Source organism: Protopterus annectens, chromosome 4.part1 (genome assembly GCF_019279795.1).
Source record: "Protopterus annectens isolate FY-2018-M chromosome 4.part1, PAN1.0, whole genome shotgun sequence".
NCBI classification, from domain to species: Eukaryota; Metazoa; Chordata; order Ceratodontiformes; family Protopteridae; genus Protopterus; species Protopterus annectens.
The window spans coordinates 460,068,029-460,082,398 of NC_056734.1; the positions used below are offsets into that span (position 1 = coordinate 460,068,029).

Here is a 14,370-nt window from a genome sequence, read left to right on the forward strand (position 1 = left end):
TGTTTTGGTACTGGAAGCCAGCTTTAACATGGGCTGCAACAGATACCTGAATATGTAGCTACAGAATGGGATAATGCAAAAGATAGCAAAAATATTATATTGCAACACCAAGATGCTGCAAAACATTTTTTTTCTCTTATACTTCATATTAGAACTAGCTCTATTTCTTAATATGGGGATTTGTGTTGTGCTCTTCTAAAATTTGTTTTCATCTTTGTGTTGACATTTTATAGGATATGCAGCACGTGTATGCTGTTCAGGCATCCTGTACATTTTGTAATGACGGTTCTTATAACTAAATGAAAATGAGACAATTGTCTTACTGTTTAACAAAAAAATATATGCTGTTAAACAATAAGATCTCTTGGCTATCAAGTCTACACTTGTCTGATGTACACAATAAGTTGCAGGTCATATTTAAGCAATAACCCACGCATGGGTGTGGGTAATGCTGGATTTACCCATGGTTGGTGTGGTTTGGTCACAAGGGCGAAGCCCGAGTGGCCAAGCAAAGACAACCGTGAGTAAATCCAGCATTACCCACACCCAGAAGTGGGTTATTGCTATTATACAATTACATTATTTAAGAAAAAAAATACTTAGTTTTCTTGAATAATGGCATTGTGTAATGCCTCCTTGCTGCCCTTTCGCAACTGTCCAGTATTCTGCGGCAGTTCTGATGTACCGCACATGCATATGGTTACGCAGTACATCAGAACTACGTGTGTGGAAGCAACGGAGAAAGGAAGATCTCCGTTGCTTTTAAAAACTTGTCTCACTATGTTAAAAGAGTTTAACATAGAGAGATAGCTTAAAAAAAGCAACATATATTTTCCTTTCTCCGTTGCTTTTTTTAAAGCTGTTTTGCTATGTTAAATGAGCTTAACATAGCAAGACAGCTTTAAAAAAAGCAGCAGAGAAAGGAAGATCTCCGTTGCTTTTTTTAATATCTCGCTGTGTTAAACTCATTTAACATAGCGAGATAACAGCAACAGAGCTCTTCCGTTCTCCATTGCTGTCCAAAAATAAAAAGACTTATACTAATGGAAAAAGTCTGGGCGACTGGACCTTTTTCCATTAGTGTAAGTCTTTGATTTACAAAATGCACGCTGACCAATCAGCGTGCACGTTTTGGAATATTAATGGGGGGTCGTTATATAATTAATATTCTATGCCTCACTAGAATTCCTTTATTCTTGTCTCATCTATACACACAATGATCACTTATCAGGCACCAACTTTGTATTACTTTCAATAACATGAGAAATCTGTTGATTTATTAGTGTCTTTCCAATATGTAAACTGACAAATACTATTTTTACAAGGACATTGAAGTACTTTAAGTGACCCTTTGCATTAATAAAAACAAAACCAGTGACATAAGGAACCTTAATTTTATGTACAATTTACTTTTAAAATGTTGTAAGCAAGCAAATTAATTTTAATACATGTTATGTGCCCTTAAAATCTTGCTTTAGCAGGTCTTAATAAATGCACACAACAAGATTTTATAATTTCAGATGTTTTCAGAACTGTCCCATTGGTAGTTAAACACTTGGTACCATGAGCCACAAAACTCTAAAAAATGTACTGTGATTTTTGAGAAATAACACCGAAGTGCAAAACTCATAGTTATACATTAAAAGCATTTTTTGTAAGTGAGCAAGATCTGTATATCCCCATATCCCTCTATCCCCATACTAACTCCAAAATCAATGCACCTCAGAGAAGATGGAATTCTGAGGGTGATGAAGTAATTGCAGAGTCATACATTTTCTCCTTACTGCATTTAGATTTTCACAGTTCTAAGCAGCACACTTACCCTCAATAAACTTAGGGCAAAAACCTTTTTCTTATACTTTTGCATTTAGTCCACTAGATTTCAGTTGGTTCTAGAAATACTATCTATATGTTTCTGGACACAAAAATGATGAAAACATTTTTGGTACTTAGAAAGGCATCAGACCACACGACGCTGAAAATTTTAAAATAGTAAGAGCAAGCCTTGCCCTCTTAAATCTGTCCCCAGTAAACACATATTGGAGCATCAGACATGACAAAACACTGCAAATAATTAAACTAGCATACATCTGAAATGGGTTTTGCAGCATATGCCATGTACAAAGGTATTGACGTATCTTCTATCACGAATACATCTGACCTGGACATATACCTCTAATGTTGCTATGATCATATTTTTAAGTTCTGTGGGACAAACCTAGTCTGACTATAAAAGACACAATTCCAAGTGGCAGGCAGAAATGCATTGTGTTATTGAGATTTTGTGTGTCATTTGTGTGTATTTCAGCTGCTCGGCACATTATCTGCACAATATATTACCGCACACGTAACAGCAGTACTCATTTCTTAACACTGCATTACAGCTGAGCATGCATCACATGTGTCAGGGTTAAAGGTTATCATGCATTCATTAATTCATTGCATTAAGCCTATAGCAGACATACCCAGTAAAGTAGCAGGACACTGAAGTACTGGATGATGCTGTAGAGGGCCATGTATTTAAACATGCAGAACGAGGTAACCAGTGCTGCTCGCCCTTCCCTGCCAAAGAAGGAAAAAACTCCTTAATGACAATTTTGCATCTGATAAGCTGCATTTATTGCAAATACACACTAATACTTTTAAACAAATGTTTAACTTTAAGTTAGAAGAAAAATGAGCCTTTAGTACATGCCTTGACCTTTTAGAGTAAGTAATGAGTTCAGTCATTTGTAATAAAGATACTTCTCACTAATCAGATACTGTACATTTTAAGCAATACAATAGCACTTGGAAATGGCACACATTGACCTGGGTAATTAGCAAGGCAAAAATCATGAGAAGGGAAATAATGAACATGATTATAACTTGAAAAACAGGTAGAAATTTGATGTGGGCAGCTGGATGCAGACAGATGTATGCTGGGATATCTGTGAGAGGATGAGGGATAATAGACTGAACTGCATTGTGCTGATGAAGGAGCAATATCATTGCTTCTACCTACAATCAGTGTCTGTGGACTATCATTATAATCCAGAGCACTTGCTTTATAGAGAACTAGGAATGTTCGGCCTTAGTACTAAGTTCAATGTACATTTTTATTTAATTATTAGCCATTGTTCAGGCTGTGGAAAACACAGACTCTTTGGAGTGCACCTATAAAAATTTAGGCAGATGAGAATGTCAAGTCTGACATACAATTACCATGCGTTATGCAGTGTTAGTAGTACCACACTGCCAATGTACATGTGGGTTATGGTCCTGTCATTTCATTTTTGTCATTTCTTTTATTGACATCTTTCCAGAGTTATGCTTTTCTTATGAGCAAGCTGCTTCCATTTTAGGTCCATTTGATTTTAAAATCCACACAAGGGGGAAGTAACCAGAATCACAAAAGAAAAAAAAGTTCAGTCATATCTCTCTAGAAAGGATTATACTAAGTAGCACACCTTCTCTATCATAAAAAACACACAGCTCTTTTTCCATGTTTGCTTCAGACTTTGCGATTCAGGATACAAGTTAACAGTACTGTCGACTATCATAGGTTGAGACCCAGAATAAATTAGAAATGCGTGTGATTGTACCACTTTTTCCTAATTTGATAAAGACAAATAGCTATTATGGAAAGTAAAGCAAGGGGTGGCTTTTGGGCATGACAGACAACACTGAGGATCTTTTCTTCAAGGCAATACAATTCCATACGAAAAAGGGAAAAAGATCAAAAAGTTAATGAAATGCCATTTTCTCAAAATATAATTGCAGCCATTTTTAAATAACTTAAAATGCCTTAGATTCTGTTGTTCACACCTCTCAACCTCTTGGCACAAGAAATCTGGTCAAAGCCTAAAATAATGGGGGGACAAGGATACAGAAAATAGGGACAGATTTTGAATATTGCTCTTCTAAACTTATAAAAGTGCTAGAATAACAGGATTTGGGCTAACATGCATTTTTCTAAAGGACATGAAGTCTGAAACTCAAATGTATGACATTATTTAGTGACTTCAGTCGTCAGTAATTTGCTAGAAAGCCACACATTTTATGAGGTATGGAACAAAAATATGAGGCAAAAAATCTGGACATTCTGCAAAAATCTGGAAATTTGGGAGATACGCTGTTGTTACAGAGAATGTACACATTTCAGGTGCTAACATGTTAGCCAAATGTTTTTTGTTAGTATAAGCAACATAATATGACACACTTTATACTAAGAATATAATGAGACTGCACTGAGGTGCTTCTGTTTTGAACTCTTGAGCTTTATTCAGTAAGGAGATGCTGATATAAATAACTATGGAGTTAAATCATCTTGTTATCACTAGAGGGTGACAAGCCCTTTAGGTCAGTGTACATGATGCCCTACATCCATGTTCTGTCCAACACTCTTCTAGTTTGGACTACTACCAAACATGGACTTTCTTCATGAAGTACATTGATGACACCCTTCTTGCATAAGGATTTCATTCTTGAATGTCAGACAATATGTGTTTACTAGGTTGTAGCTCTGAGGGACAATCAGAAAGATGGTACTGACTGGCAAATGGTCAGATGTCCTTTGGTGGGGAGAGTAGGTCACTGCCAGTGCAATACTGAAACTAGGTGGAGGCCTGGAGAAATGCAGCATGTAAGATATTATAATTTTGCAAAGTGCTATTCTAGTCTATTTGTATACAACACAAGGCACACCTAGGCTATTTTTTGGCACTGTACAAATATGTGGGTGGAGTATAAAGATAAAACTCCCTTCATTTGGGAACATTAGGGAAGGTCCCAGGTGTCATCACTCCTGCCTGTGCTTTTGTCACAGAAGGGTGCCCTGCAGCATTGCAAAGTAGTAAACTGTAAAAGAGCAGTGATCAGGGCAATGGTCTTGTGAGGTACAGGGACTTTAGAACAGAATCTAAGACAACATGTGTACAGAAAAAATATGGTTTAGAAAGCATACAGCTCCTGGAAATTTCCCCTTTTTATTATTATGCCAGCATATCAGAATCTTAAGATATGAGAAAAGGAATTACTTTATAAGCAGAGGAACACAACGTATGCTGGGAATTTTAGACGTGAATGGTGAAGCCACAGATGCCTCCTGGTCCGACAAGGAAATACCAGCATGTGCCATTTTTAAAGCCTAAAAGAAGAGATGAAAAGAAAAATGCAGTTTATTACTTGCATATCTGTATTAATATACGTTTCTGCAAGTTATTTGTTCATAAAACTAATATTCTGTTTTTAATTTTGACTTTATTTGTAACTGAACTGTTGGGAACAATCGATCAATTACTTTGCTTATATATCTAAACAATAGCATTAGCTCTGGAGATGCTCTGCAAAAACATAACTTTTAACTATGTCTGTGGCAAAACATTCAGCAAGAAATTCATATTGAATAATCAGTAATGTGTGCATAGGTATTTGAGGGCAGAAAAGTGACAGACATTACATCAGTTAGCTTAAAAATAAAAAATTAAAGAGTTATGCAAAGGTTGATGAAGTATATACACTTTTCTGGTGACTTTATGAAACTTCCTACAAGTGATTACAACAGGAAAAGAAAATCCATATATATATATATATATATATATATATATATATATATATATATATATATATATATATATAACAATTGCTCATAGCTTCAGCTGGTTTGTGTAAGAAACGTTCATAATTTCAATAAGATTTTATCCATTTAATTGATCATAAAGACATTTATTAACCTTTGATACAAAGGAAAACGTGCAGCTGTGTTTCACCAAGGATGTTGCTGTAGTAAGAATGGAATGTTTAACACAGTTCGTTAGATGGGAAATGAGAGTAAAAGGACAGACCAGGACACAGATGCACCAGGGAATTCTGCCTCGCACTTAATTCCTAAGGAGAAGGGGCTATTAATACACAAACGCAAAAGAGTGGGAGCAGAGCTTTTGTTATCTTCTTCCCATAAGACTGAAACTTAACTTCTGTACAATTAAAAAAAGTTTTGTATACTTCTAATTGACAAATAGTACTTAAAATAGTTGCTTACTTCTCGTAGTCCACCATATTGTTCAAGTATGCCCTCCACAACTTTGAACCTCTTAACTCCAGAATCAGGGGCAAACTGCAAATATACATAAGTGAGTGTGTGTGTGTGTGTGTGTGTGTGTGTGTGTGTGTGTGTGTGTGTGTGTGTGTGTGTGTGTGTGTATGCACACACACACACACACACACACACACACACACACACACACACACACACACACACACACACACACACACGAACATCACAATATAATTATCAGAAAGGTAGTGGTATTCTATTGATAAATAAACTATCCTCCTGTACTCTGGTAAAGACAGTAATTTCAGACAAATAAGTATGACTGCATTAAAACACGCTGTCAGTTCGCCACCATAGCATAGCTAGATTGAGAAGTTTACCTCACAGATAAAGTAAGTTGGATTAACAGCCTTGGTGCTGGATAAGCTAGTGATAGTGGAATAGAAGTGAATGGCTGACACAGTCACAGCTATACTGGAGGAAAGGAGTGGCATTTCAGGAAGGCTCCTGCAGCAAGGGCTGTCAGGACAGTGTGTCAGTTTTAAGGAATGAACTACATCTGAGTGTCCTGTTATGTGGAAATATGCACCTGCACTGGTTTGCTATAGAAGGCATAGTCTTTGCAGCTGGGAGAGACTAGGTGAAAGAAGTGCTTTCAGATGTGCTCTTCAAACGCTCCCAGTTACAATACGGCACCCATACACTGATGCTGGCATTTATCACATTATGCTTCATTTTACTGAAATGAGACACAGTTTCATAAGGACTGCTAAAATCCCATACTATTGTAGAGAGGAAGTGCAACTATTTAGTAATCCAAGATCTTACTGGGCTGTGACTGAAGTCACATGGGGCTAGTATTGTTCCCACCTTTAATTCTCAGGATTCTCCTCTTCACAATGCTGTCTCTCTCTCCTTAATGCTTGGCTGATTTTTCTTAAATTTGAAGAAAAAAGATAGCCACACACTGCCTTCATTCCCAGAGCCACACTGAGAGCAATGGCATCCATACACACACACAGGCATCTGTTGCATCCAACTAACTATAACTGCCTGCTTTTCCTCTTATAATGCATGTTTAATTTGTATTTGCATTCTTCAATTGTCTGAACTGTTTTTTGCCACATTTTACTGTATACTGTACTAGTTCTGCTGTAGCATAGCCCAGTTCCAGGTTTGCTGTTTCTGGGTCTGTTTTGTAATTTCTGAGCATCAAATTCAAGCCATCCTTGTAGGTGAAGGCCCATCTGCACCCTTGTGGGAGGAGAGTGTTGTCTGGGTTCCATCTTATCGAGAGTGATTGGAGTAGTGCTCAGAGAGAGCGTCTTTTTTGGCTAAGGCCTGTGTTTGTACCTGTCTGTGTGTAGTGTACCATCATGCACTGCTGCATAGCGGTGGTCACTGTTGGTGGTTTAGATGCAAACATATTGCTTCTTAAATTTTTCCTTAGCACTTAACTTGTGGTCCTACAGAGGTTTTTCGCAGCCCTGCTCTTCTATCAAGTGGAACACTAAGCCTAGCCTCAAAGGTACCAACACACTTCTCACCCACTAGCCATTCCTAAGTGCGACCTCTTTTTCTCACCATAAAATTTTACCTAACATTATGGATGGACAATTTCCCACAATTTCCAACAATTTCCCCAGTCACCTTGGACAACATGGGCATCCTGAGACAGTGTAGCCTCTGCCTCATGGTCACCGACAACCCTCTACTCCTAGTCCACACAAACGCAACGTGAGACATGCAACTATATTAAGAACCTTGAATCCATGCTCTCTCACACACCAGTTAGTACATATGACAATGAACAGGTTGTCAGCATGCACTTCTCACCTAAACACCAGAGAGACCTTACAAACTCAAACACAAGCACGCTACACATAATACTTCCTCTGCAGTACACAATACACATAATAGCTCATGTACCAATGTCTCATCCTTCAAGCCCTTAAGACAAACCACAATATCAAACATATTAATCATAGGTGATTCCATCATGAGACACACAGATGTTCCTGTCACCAGCTGGATAAGTTCATGGTCAGCTGTCTGTCAGGTGCCAAGATACACCATATCCCACATGCACTCAGGACTCTCCATAACAGGTACTGTTATGACTCCATCATAGTCCATATTTGTGTGAATGACTTGAGACATACCTCTGTGGACTATATGAAGAGAGACATGACTGAGCTCTTGGTCTGTGTATCTCAGGCAGGTGTGTCCCTAGCCTTAAGTAGCATTTTACCTTCACCTAGGATGATGCCTCAATACAAACAGAAAATGACTGACTTCAATAATTAGTTTAGTTTCTGATGTCATTCTAAGGGAATCCAGTATCTATCAGCCTGGGATGACATGATCGACCGACATCGATGATTTGCCAGAGATGGTCTTCATGTGTCACCCCTTGCATTTCAGCTACTGGCTAAGGTTCTTACCACCCCCACAGTACCTTTTTTAAGCAGTGTCTCAAGGACAAATTACCAGTGTAAGAGCTCTGTCTAAAAACAGCTTCAGGGTTATGCTGCTAAATGTTAGGAGTCTTAAAATGAGACTGTTCTTACTGGAAGAAATCCTCATCTTGGAAGATGCAGACATTTATGCAGTCATGGAGACCTGGTTCAAGGCTTTGGTGAGCACCCTAGCTATATGGGGTTACACTTCCTTCACATGTACAGACCAGAAGCTGAAGGTGTGAAAACTAAAGGAGGCAGTATATCAATTTTCATTAAAGATAAATATACCTCCAGATTGGTCAAACAATATGATTCCCTGGAGATACTTCAGGTGCAATTAATTGTTGGTAGGACACCTATTCAAGTCATTGCCAGCTACAGGACCACCTCCATGAATCAGGACACCCATTCTACCAATTTGGATATACTTGAGTCTATCAAGATACATCCGAACACCATGGTTTTGGGTGACTTTAACTACCCATTCATTGACTGGACAAATTACTTGTGCTCAAACTCACTTGCCCAAAGGTTCCACAACTTCATTAACTCCAGTGCCCTGGATCAGCTTGTTGTCACCCCTACAAGGGGTGCAAACATCCTGGATCTGGTGCTTTCCAATATGGGGGACCACTGTAGCACTGTGAGGTCTTCCCTGGTGAGATCTGACCACAAACCAGCCTCATTTGAAGTAACTATCACACCTGAACCCCCCCCCCCAGCGCAACTAAACCAAAAAACTTCTCCAAAGCAGATTATAACCTCTTACAGGATGATATAAATAGCTTCTCTGCATATCCCCTCTCAAATGGAACTGGCAGCAATGCTGAGTTCTGCACCAGTGCTTTATACAAACAGCTGTATAACTGCACTGACTCAGCCATACCTGATAGGACCAAAACAAGAGCAAATCTGCCTGTTGGACAACTGCCATTAACAGGCTTTACAATAAGAGGAAGAAATTGCTGTCTAAGAGTAAGAGGGAGCGAGACCTAAACTGGTAACACTCCATCAGCAGCTTAAACAAACAAATAAGATTTCTCGTGAAGTCCTCCAAAGCAAACTATGAATCCAAATTAGCTTCTTCAATTAAAGACAACCATAAAGCATTCTTTGGTTACATCCGTAACCTAAAAGGAAAGGTCCAGATTTGTGCTGAATTGATAGTTAACGATACCACGTATACAGAGCCTGTGAACATATCTTACCTGTTGGCTGACAGGTTCTGCGAAAACGTCACTCCCCTGTCCCTGCCACACGTAACCTATGATATCACTGGCACCTGTCCCCTAACTTGTATCTCTAAAGAGCAAGTCATTAACACCCTCTCTAAGGTCAGGAAAACAGCATATGTGAGATCTGATAACATCCCAGGCTGTGTCCTACATAAGAATTAGCAGCACCGTTAGGTGCTGTTTTCAGTCATAGTCTAAATACCGGCTTCATCCCAGCTGAATGAAAAATGGTCACCGTTACCTTGCAGAAGGGTGGTGCTTCCACTGACCCCAGGAACTACAGACCTATTAGCCTGACTAGCCTTATCTGCAAGGCCATGGAGTGAATCACCATGGACCTTATCAACAAAGATATAGGTAGTCTCCAAACATATGACCCTACTCAGTTTGGATTTGTCAAAGGGAGATCACGCCTGTTAAACCTGGTAGACTTCTTTAAGATAGTCAACAAGGACCTGGCATACAGCCTACTTAGACTTAGCCAAGGCTTTTAACACTATCCCCTACTCAGGCAACATTGACAAACTCACCCAGCTAGATATGAAACCTTATATTGTTAGATGGGTCACTGACTGGCTCACTGGTAGACCCATATAGTCAAAATAGGGCAATCCACCTCCAATGGCAGACATGTAACCAGTAGTATTCCACAGGGATCAGTCCTGGGACCTCTACTGTTTCAAATCTATTTCTCTAAAGTACTAAAGGTCTGTGGCTGACAAAGTTTGCTGATGACTGCAAACTGGGAGCATCATAGAATCTCCAAATTATGTCAAGAGGGTCTTACAAAGGGGTCTATATTATAACATTGAAGTTCGTAAACATCGAATGTTATAATATCAAACCCTAAACACCGAAATCTGCAAACATCGAACAGTTAGAATAGTGATTTTTTCCCAGGGAAAAAAATCGCTATTCCGAGAAAAATACACACAACACAAACACACACAAAAAACAGCAATCCACACACATACACTTAAAATCTTACACCTAAACCTAAACTAACCTTTACATACACTACTAGCTATCCACTTACCTTAACCCAACCCTAACCCTAAGGTCCGTCACTATCGCACACTCACCTCATCCGCGCCCTACCCCTAACTCACCTAACCCACCCACTAACCCTAACTTACACACAGCCGCACACTTACCTGACTCTCGCCCTAACCCTAACTCACACACAATCGCACACTTACCTGAACCCGATCCATAACATTCCAACATATCGAATGCTGAAAACAGAGAAACCACAGCAATGGCCCACCGAATTCTTTCCCTGGGAAAGAATTTGGTGTCCTGCACCTTCGCTGTTTTCAGCGTTCGACATTACTGGTTCAATATTATAACATTCGAACTTTATAAAATTCAATGTTATAATATAGACCCCTTACAAAGACAAATGATTGGTGCCAAAGTCATGGCCTTAAACTCAATGCAAGAAAATGTATTATCATCCCTTTTGGCAAGGGCAATGTTCCTGCCAATTAACACTTCAATAGCAATGCCTTAAGTACACACTCAGTGGTGAGACACCTGGGCACTCAGGTTGACAGCAACCTCACTTTTGACCACCATGTCTCCACAGTGATAAGAAGGGCATTCTATATTACTCATGTCATAAGTAAGAGCATTGTCTCCAGAAAAAAAGAAGTTATAACTTCCCTGTACTCATCCCTCATCAGGCTAATAATTAAGTACAACGCCCCTTTTGGTATTTATCGTTCAAAGCACCTGCAGCATTTGAAGAAACCACAAAGGTTCCTCACAAGGAAAATTCTAGGTCTTTATTATCTGTCCTATGTGGATCATCTGAAATTACTGTCACTTTATTCTGTTTCATACAGACTACTCAGAGGTGATCTCTGCCTTGCATACAAGGCAATTTCTGATCCTGCTTTATTGGAAATGCTGCATCTCCATAAGTCAAACAGGTTACTTGGGCTAAAGACCTTAACCTGGTATGTGACATTAATAGAACCTGCTTGAGGGACATTTTTGTCTCCCAGAGGTTACCACACCTTTGGAACAGATTCCAACTACATGTCATCTCATTGGCCCTCTTCAAACATAATCTGAAAGATTGGATGGGTAACTGTAAATTCACCCCAGGGGTTCCACCTGTGTCCCTCTTGGACAGGGGCAATAGGTGCTGATTGTGGCAATAAGGGTAGAACTTAAGGGCCCTAGGACAGTTAGCCTAATAACTTCCTAAGATCCTATGATCCTATTTCGGGTAAAGTCTAATGAAGTCTTGTGTCCTCCAGAGGGAATGTTTTAATGAGATGAAAGCACTAAATATATATATATATATATATATATATATATATATATATATATATATATATATATATATATATATATATATTTATTAAATAAGTGGACTGATATTCAGCATTTGTGGTTTCTTCTGATGTTGGGACTAGTATGAGTCATATTTGAGGATGATTTGTTCTACAGAAAATATTTTCTAACCTGCATCTCTACAAGCTAACAGTAGGTAAATCTCAAGAGTAAAGAATGCTTATCTCTTGGAAAGAGGATGGTGCACTGTCAATTTGGTGCATACATGATATAACAGTAACTATTAACTCATACCTGGGGAGATATCCATAGATAAAATGGAGAGATTTTGTGTTCCTGTATTAAAAGACTGCATTGCATTATATAATAATCATATACACATTTTGTCACACTAAACAAACGATCAGTGGGTAGGATGGTTGTTGGTCAGTATATTTCAAAAGGTAATTCCCAAAATAGTGTTTTGTCTCAGCAAACTGATAAAATGGCATTTGGCAAAATACTAAAAGTGTTTTACTCCGGTCCGCTAATGATTGGCAGTATATTTTTACGTGCCGATTTGCCGGCCCTGATGCACAACCTTCAGCGAAGGTACGCCCATTCACACATGTCTCCAAACAGAAGATGTTCTAGCTGATAATCGAACAGGACAATATCTTACTGTAAGGTGACAACACTACCGCAGCACCACCACCGCATATATATATATATATATATATATATATATATATATATATTGTTTGGTAACCATTTCTCAGAAGTGTAAGCCAAAGTAGATGGCCTCTGGCTAACCAAGTTCAATGATGATTGCAAACTGAGAGCAATCAATGAGTCCCCCAGCGATGTCAGCATATTACACAAAGGTTTAATGCAAACAAATGACTGGTGCCAAATCCATAGTCTAAAACTAAATGTAAAAAATGCATTATTATTCCATTTGACAAAACAAAATTCACTACAAATTACAATATTACCAACACCCCCCAAGTTCTAACTCAGTAATGCGAGACTTGGGAAAACAGGTTGATAGCAATCTGAACTTTGGCCACCAAGTTTCCAGAGTCGGAAGGAAAGTCTTTTATGTAGCACACCTCATAAGCAATTGCATAGCATCCAGGTCAAGGGATGTTATAACTCCACTGTACTTGAGCCTCATTAGACCACTAATAGAGTATAATGCACCCTTTTGCATGTACCTCATCAGGCACCTGCAACAGCTGGAGAGACCTCAGAGGCTTCTCTCTAAGAAAATACAAGGACTCCAAACCATGACCTGTGTGGACAGGTTGAAAACCCTGTCACTTTATTCTGTATCTAACAGGCTGTTGAAATATGACTTGCACTTGGCCTGTAGGGCAATCTCCAACAGTGCCCTAACAGAAATGCTGCACATCCACAAGTCAAATGGCACAAGAGTCACTCACTCTAGGGATCTCAACCTAACTTCTGACACTAACAGAACATGCTAGAGAGACAGATATGTCTTAAAGAGACTGCTGCTTTTCTGCAGTAGACTTCATATTCATGTAAAACAGAGATTCTCACTGACCCTATTCAAAAGCAACCTAGATAACTGAATGAGAGACTGCAAATTCACCCCTGGGGTGGCACCTGTGTCCCTCATGGACAGGGATAGCCAGTGTTGATCACAGACCAGCTCTGTTCATAAATTCATCCTGTAAACTACCCAAAAATAACAAATGGGGATAGTCAGGATTAAAATGGTTAGGCTTGTAAAACCTCTACTGCCACTAGTTTAGGAACCTCCTATGAACCAGAGTAAAATTTCCTCTAATATATAAGTTTGGGAAAGGAGGAAATGAATGAATAAATACAGTAAAAGGTGCCTGTTTAAATTCCAGAAATAAATAGGCTAGATGACACTTTTAGTATAATTCCACAGAGCTGAAGTAACAACAGATGGTCATTCCGGCCTAGTGTTTCCACAGAATTGTTTACATAGGTAACAAGAACTTCATATCAAATTAAAAAGGAACGGAGAAGAAAAGAGTGCAGTCCATTTCAGTAGAGTGATTATAACTTAGATACAGTTTGAACACTTGTTTATTCATTTCAAACTCGTTATTGAAATGCCATAAATAAATCATACCCCTGCATCATTTGCTCCATCTCCACACATTCCGACACAGTATCTGAAAAAGAAAAAAAAAGGAAAATATTGTTTTCTCTAAGTTCACAGTGTTATGACATGTTTGTGATTCAGTTTACAATAATTTTGTTTTTTCTTCCAACTTAATACACTCATTTAAACAGTGAGAAATAGAAATTAAAGAAGCTATACTGCCCATTCTTTTTTAAATTTTATAATTTT

General features: G+C 38.6%; 1 protein-coding gene across 1 annotated transcript in view; it reads right to left on the reverse strand.

Annotated features, from left to right (window-relative positions):
• The window catches only part of LOC122800919 (probable cation-transporting ATPase 13A4), an 846,809-nt gene that overhangs the window by 219,731 nt on the left and 612,708 nt on the right, over window positions 1–14,370 (reverse strand). Inside the window, exons 22-24 of the mRNA XM_044070278.1 lie at window positions 14,149–14,191; window positions 5,019–5,128; window positions 2,466–2,562 (exon numbers count right to left, since the gene is read on the reverse strand). Of these exons, the coding sequence (XP_043926213.1) occupies window positions 2,466–2,562; window positions 5,019–5,128; window positions 14,149–14,191 (250 nt within the window). The remainder of the gene's footprint in view (window positions 1–2,465; window positions 2,563–5,018; window positions 5,129–14,148; window positions 14,192–14,370) is intronic.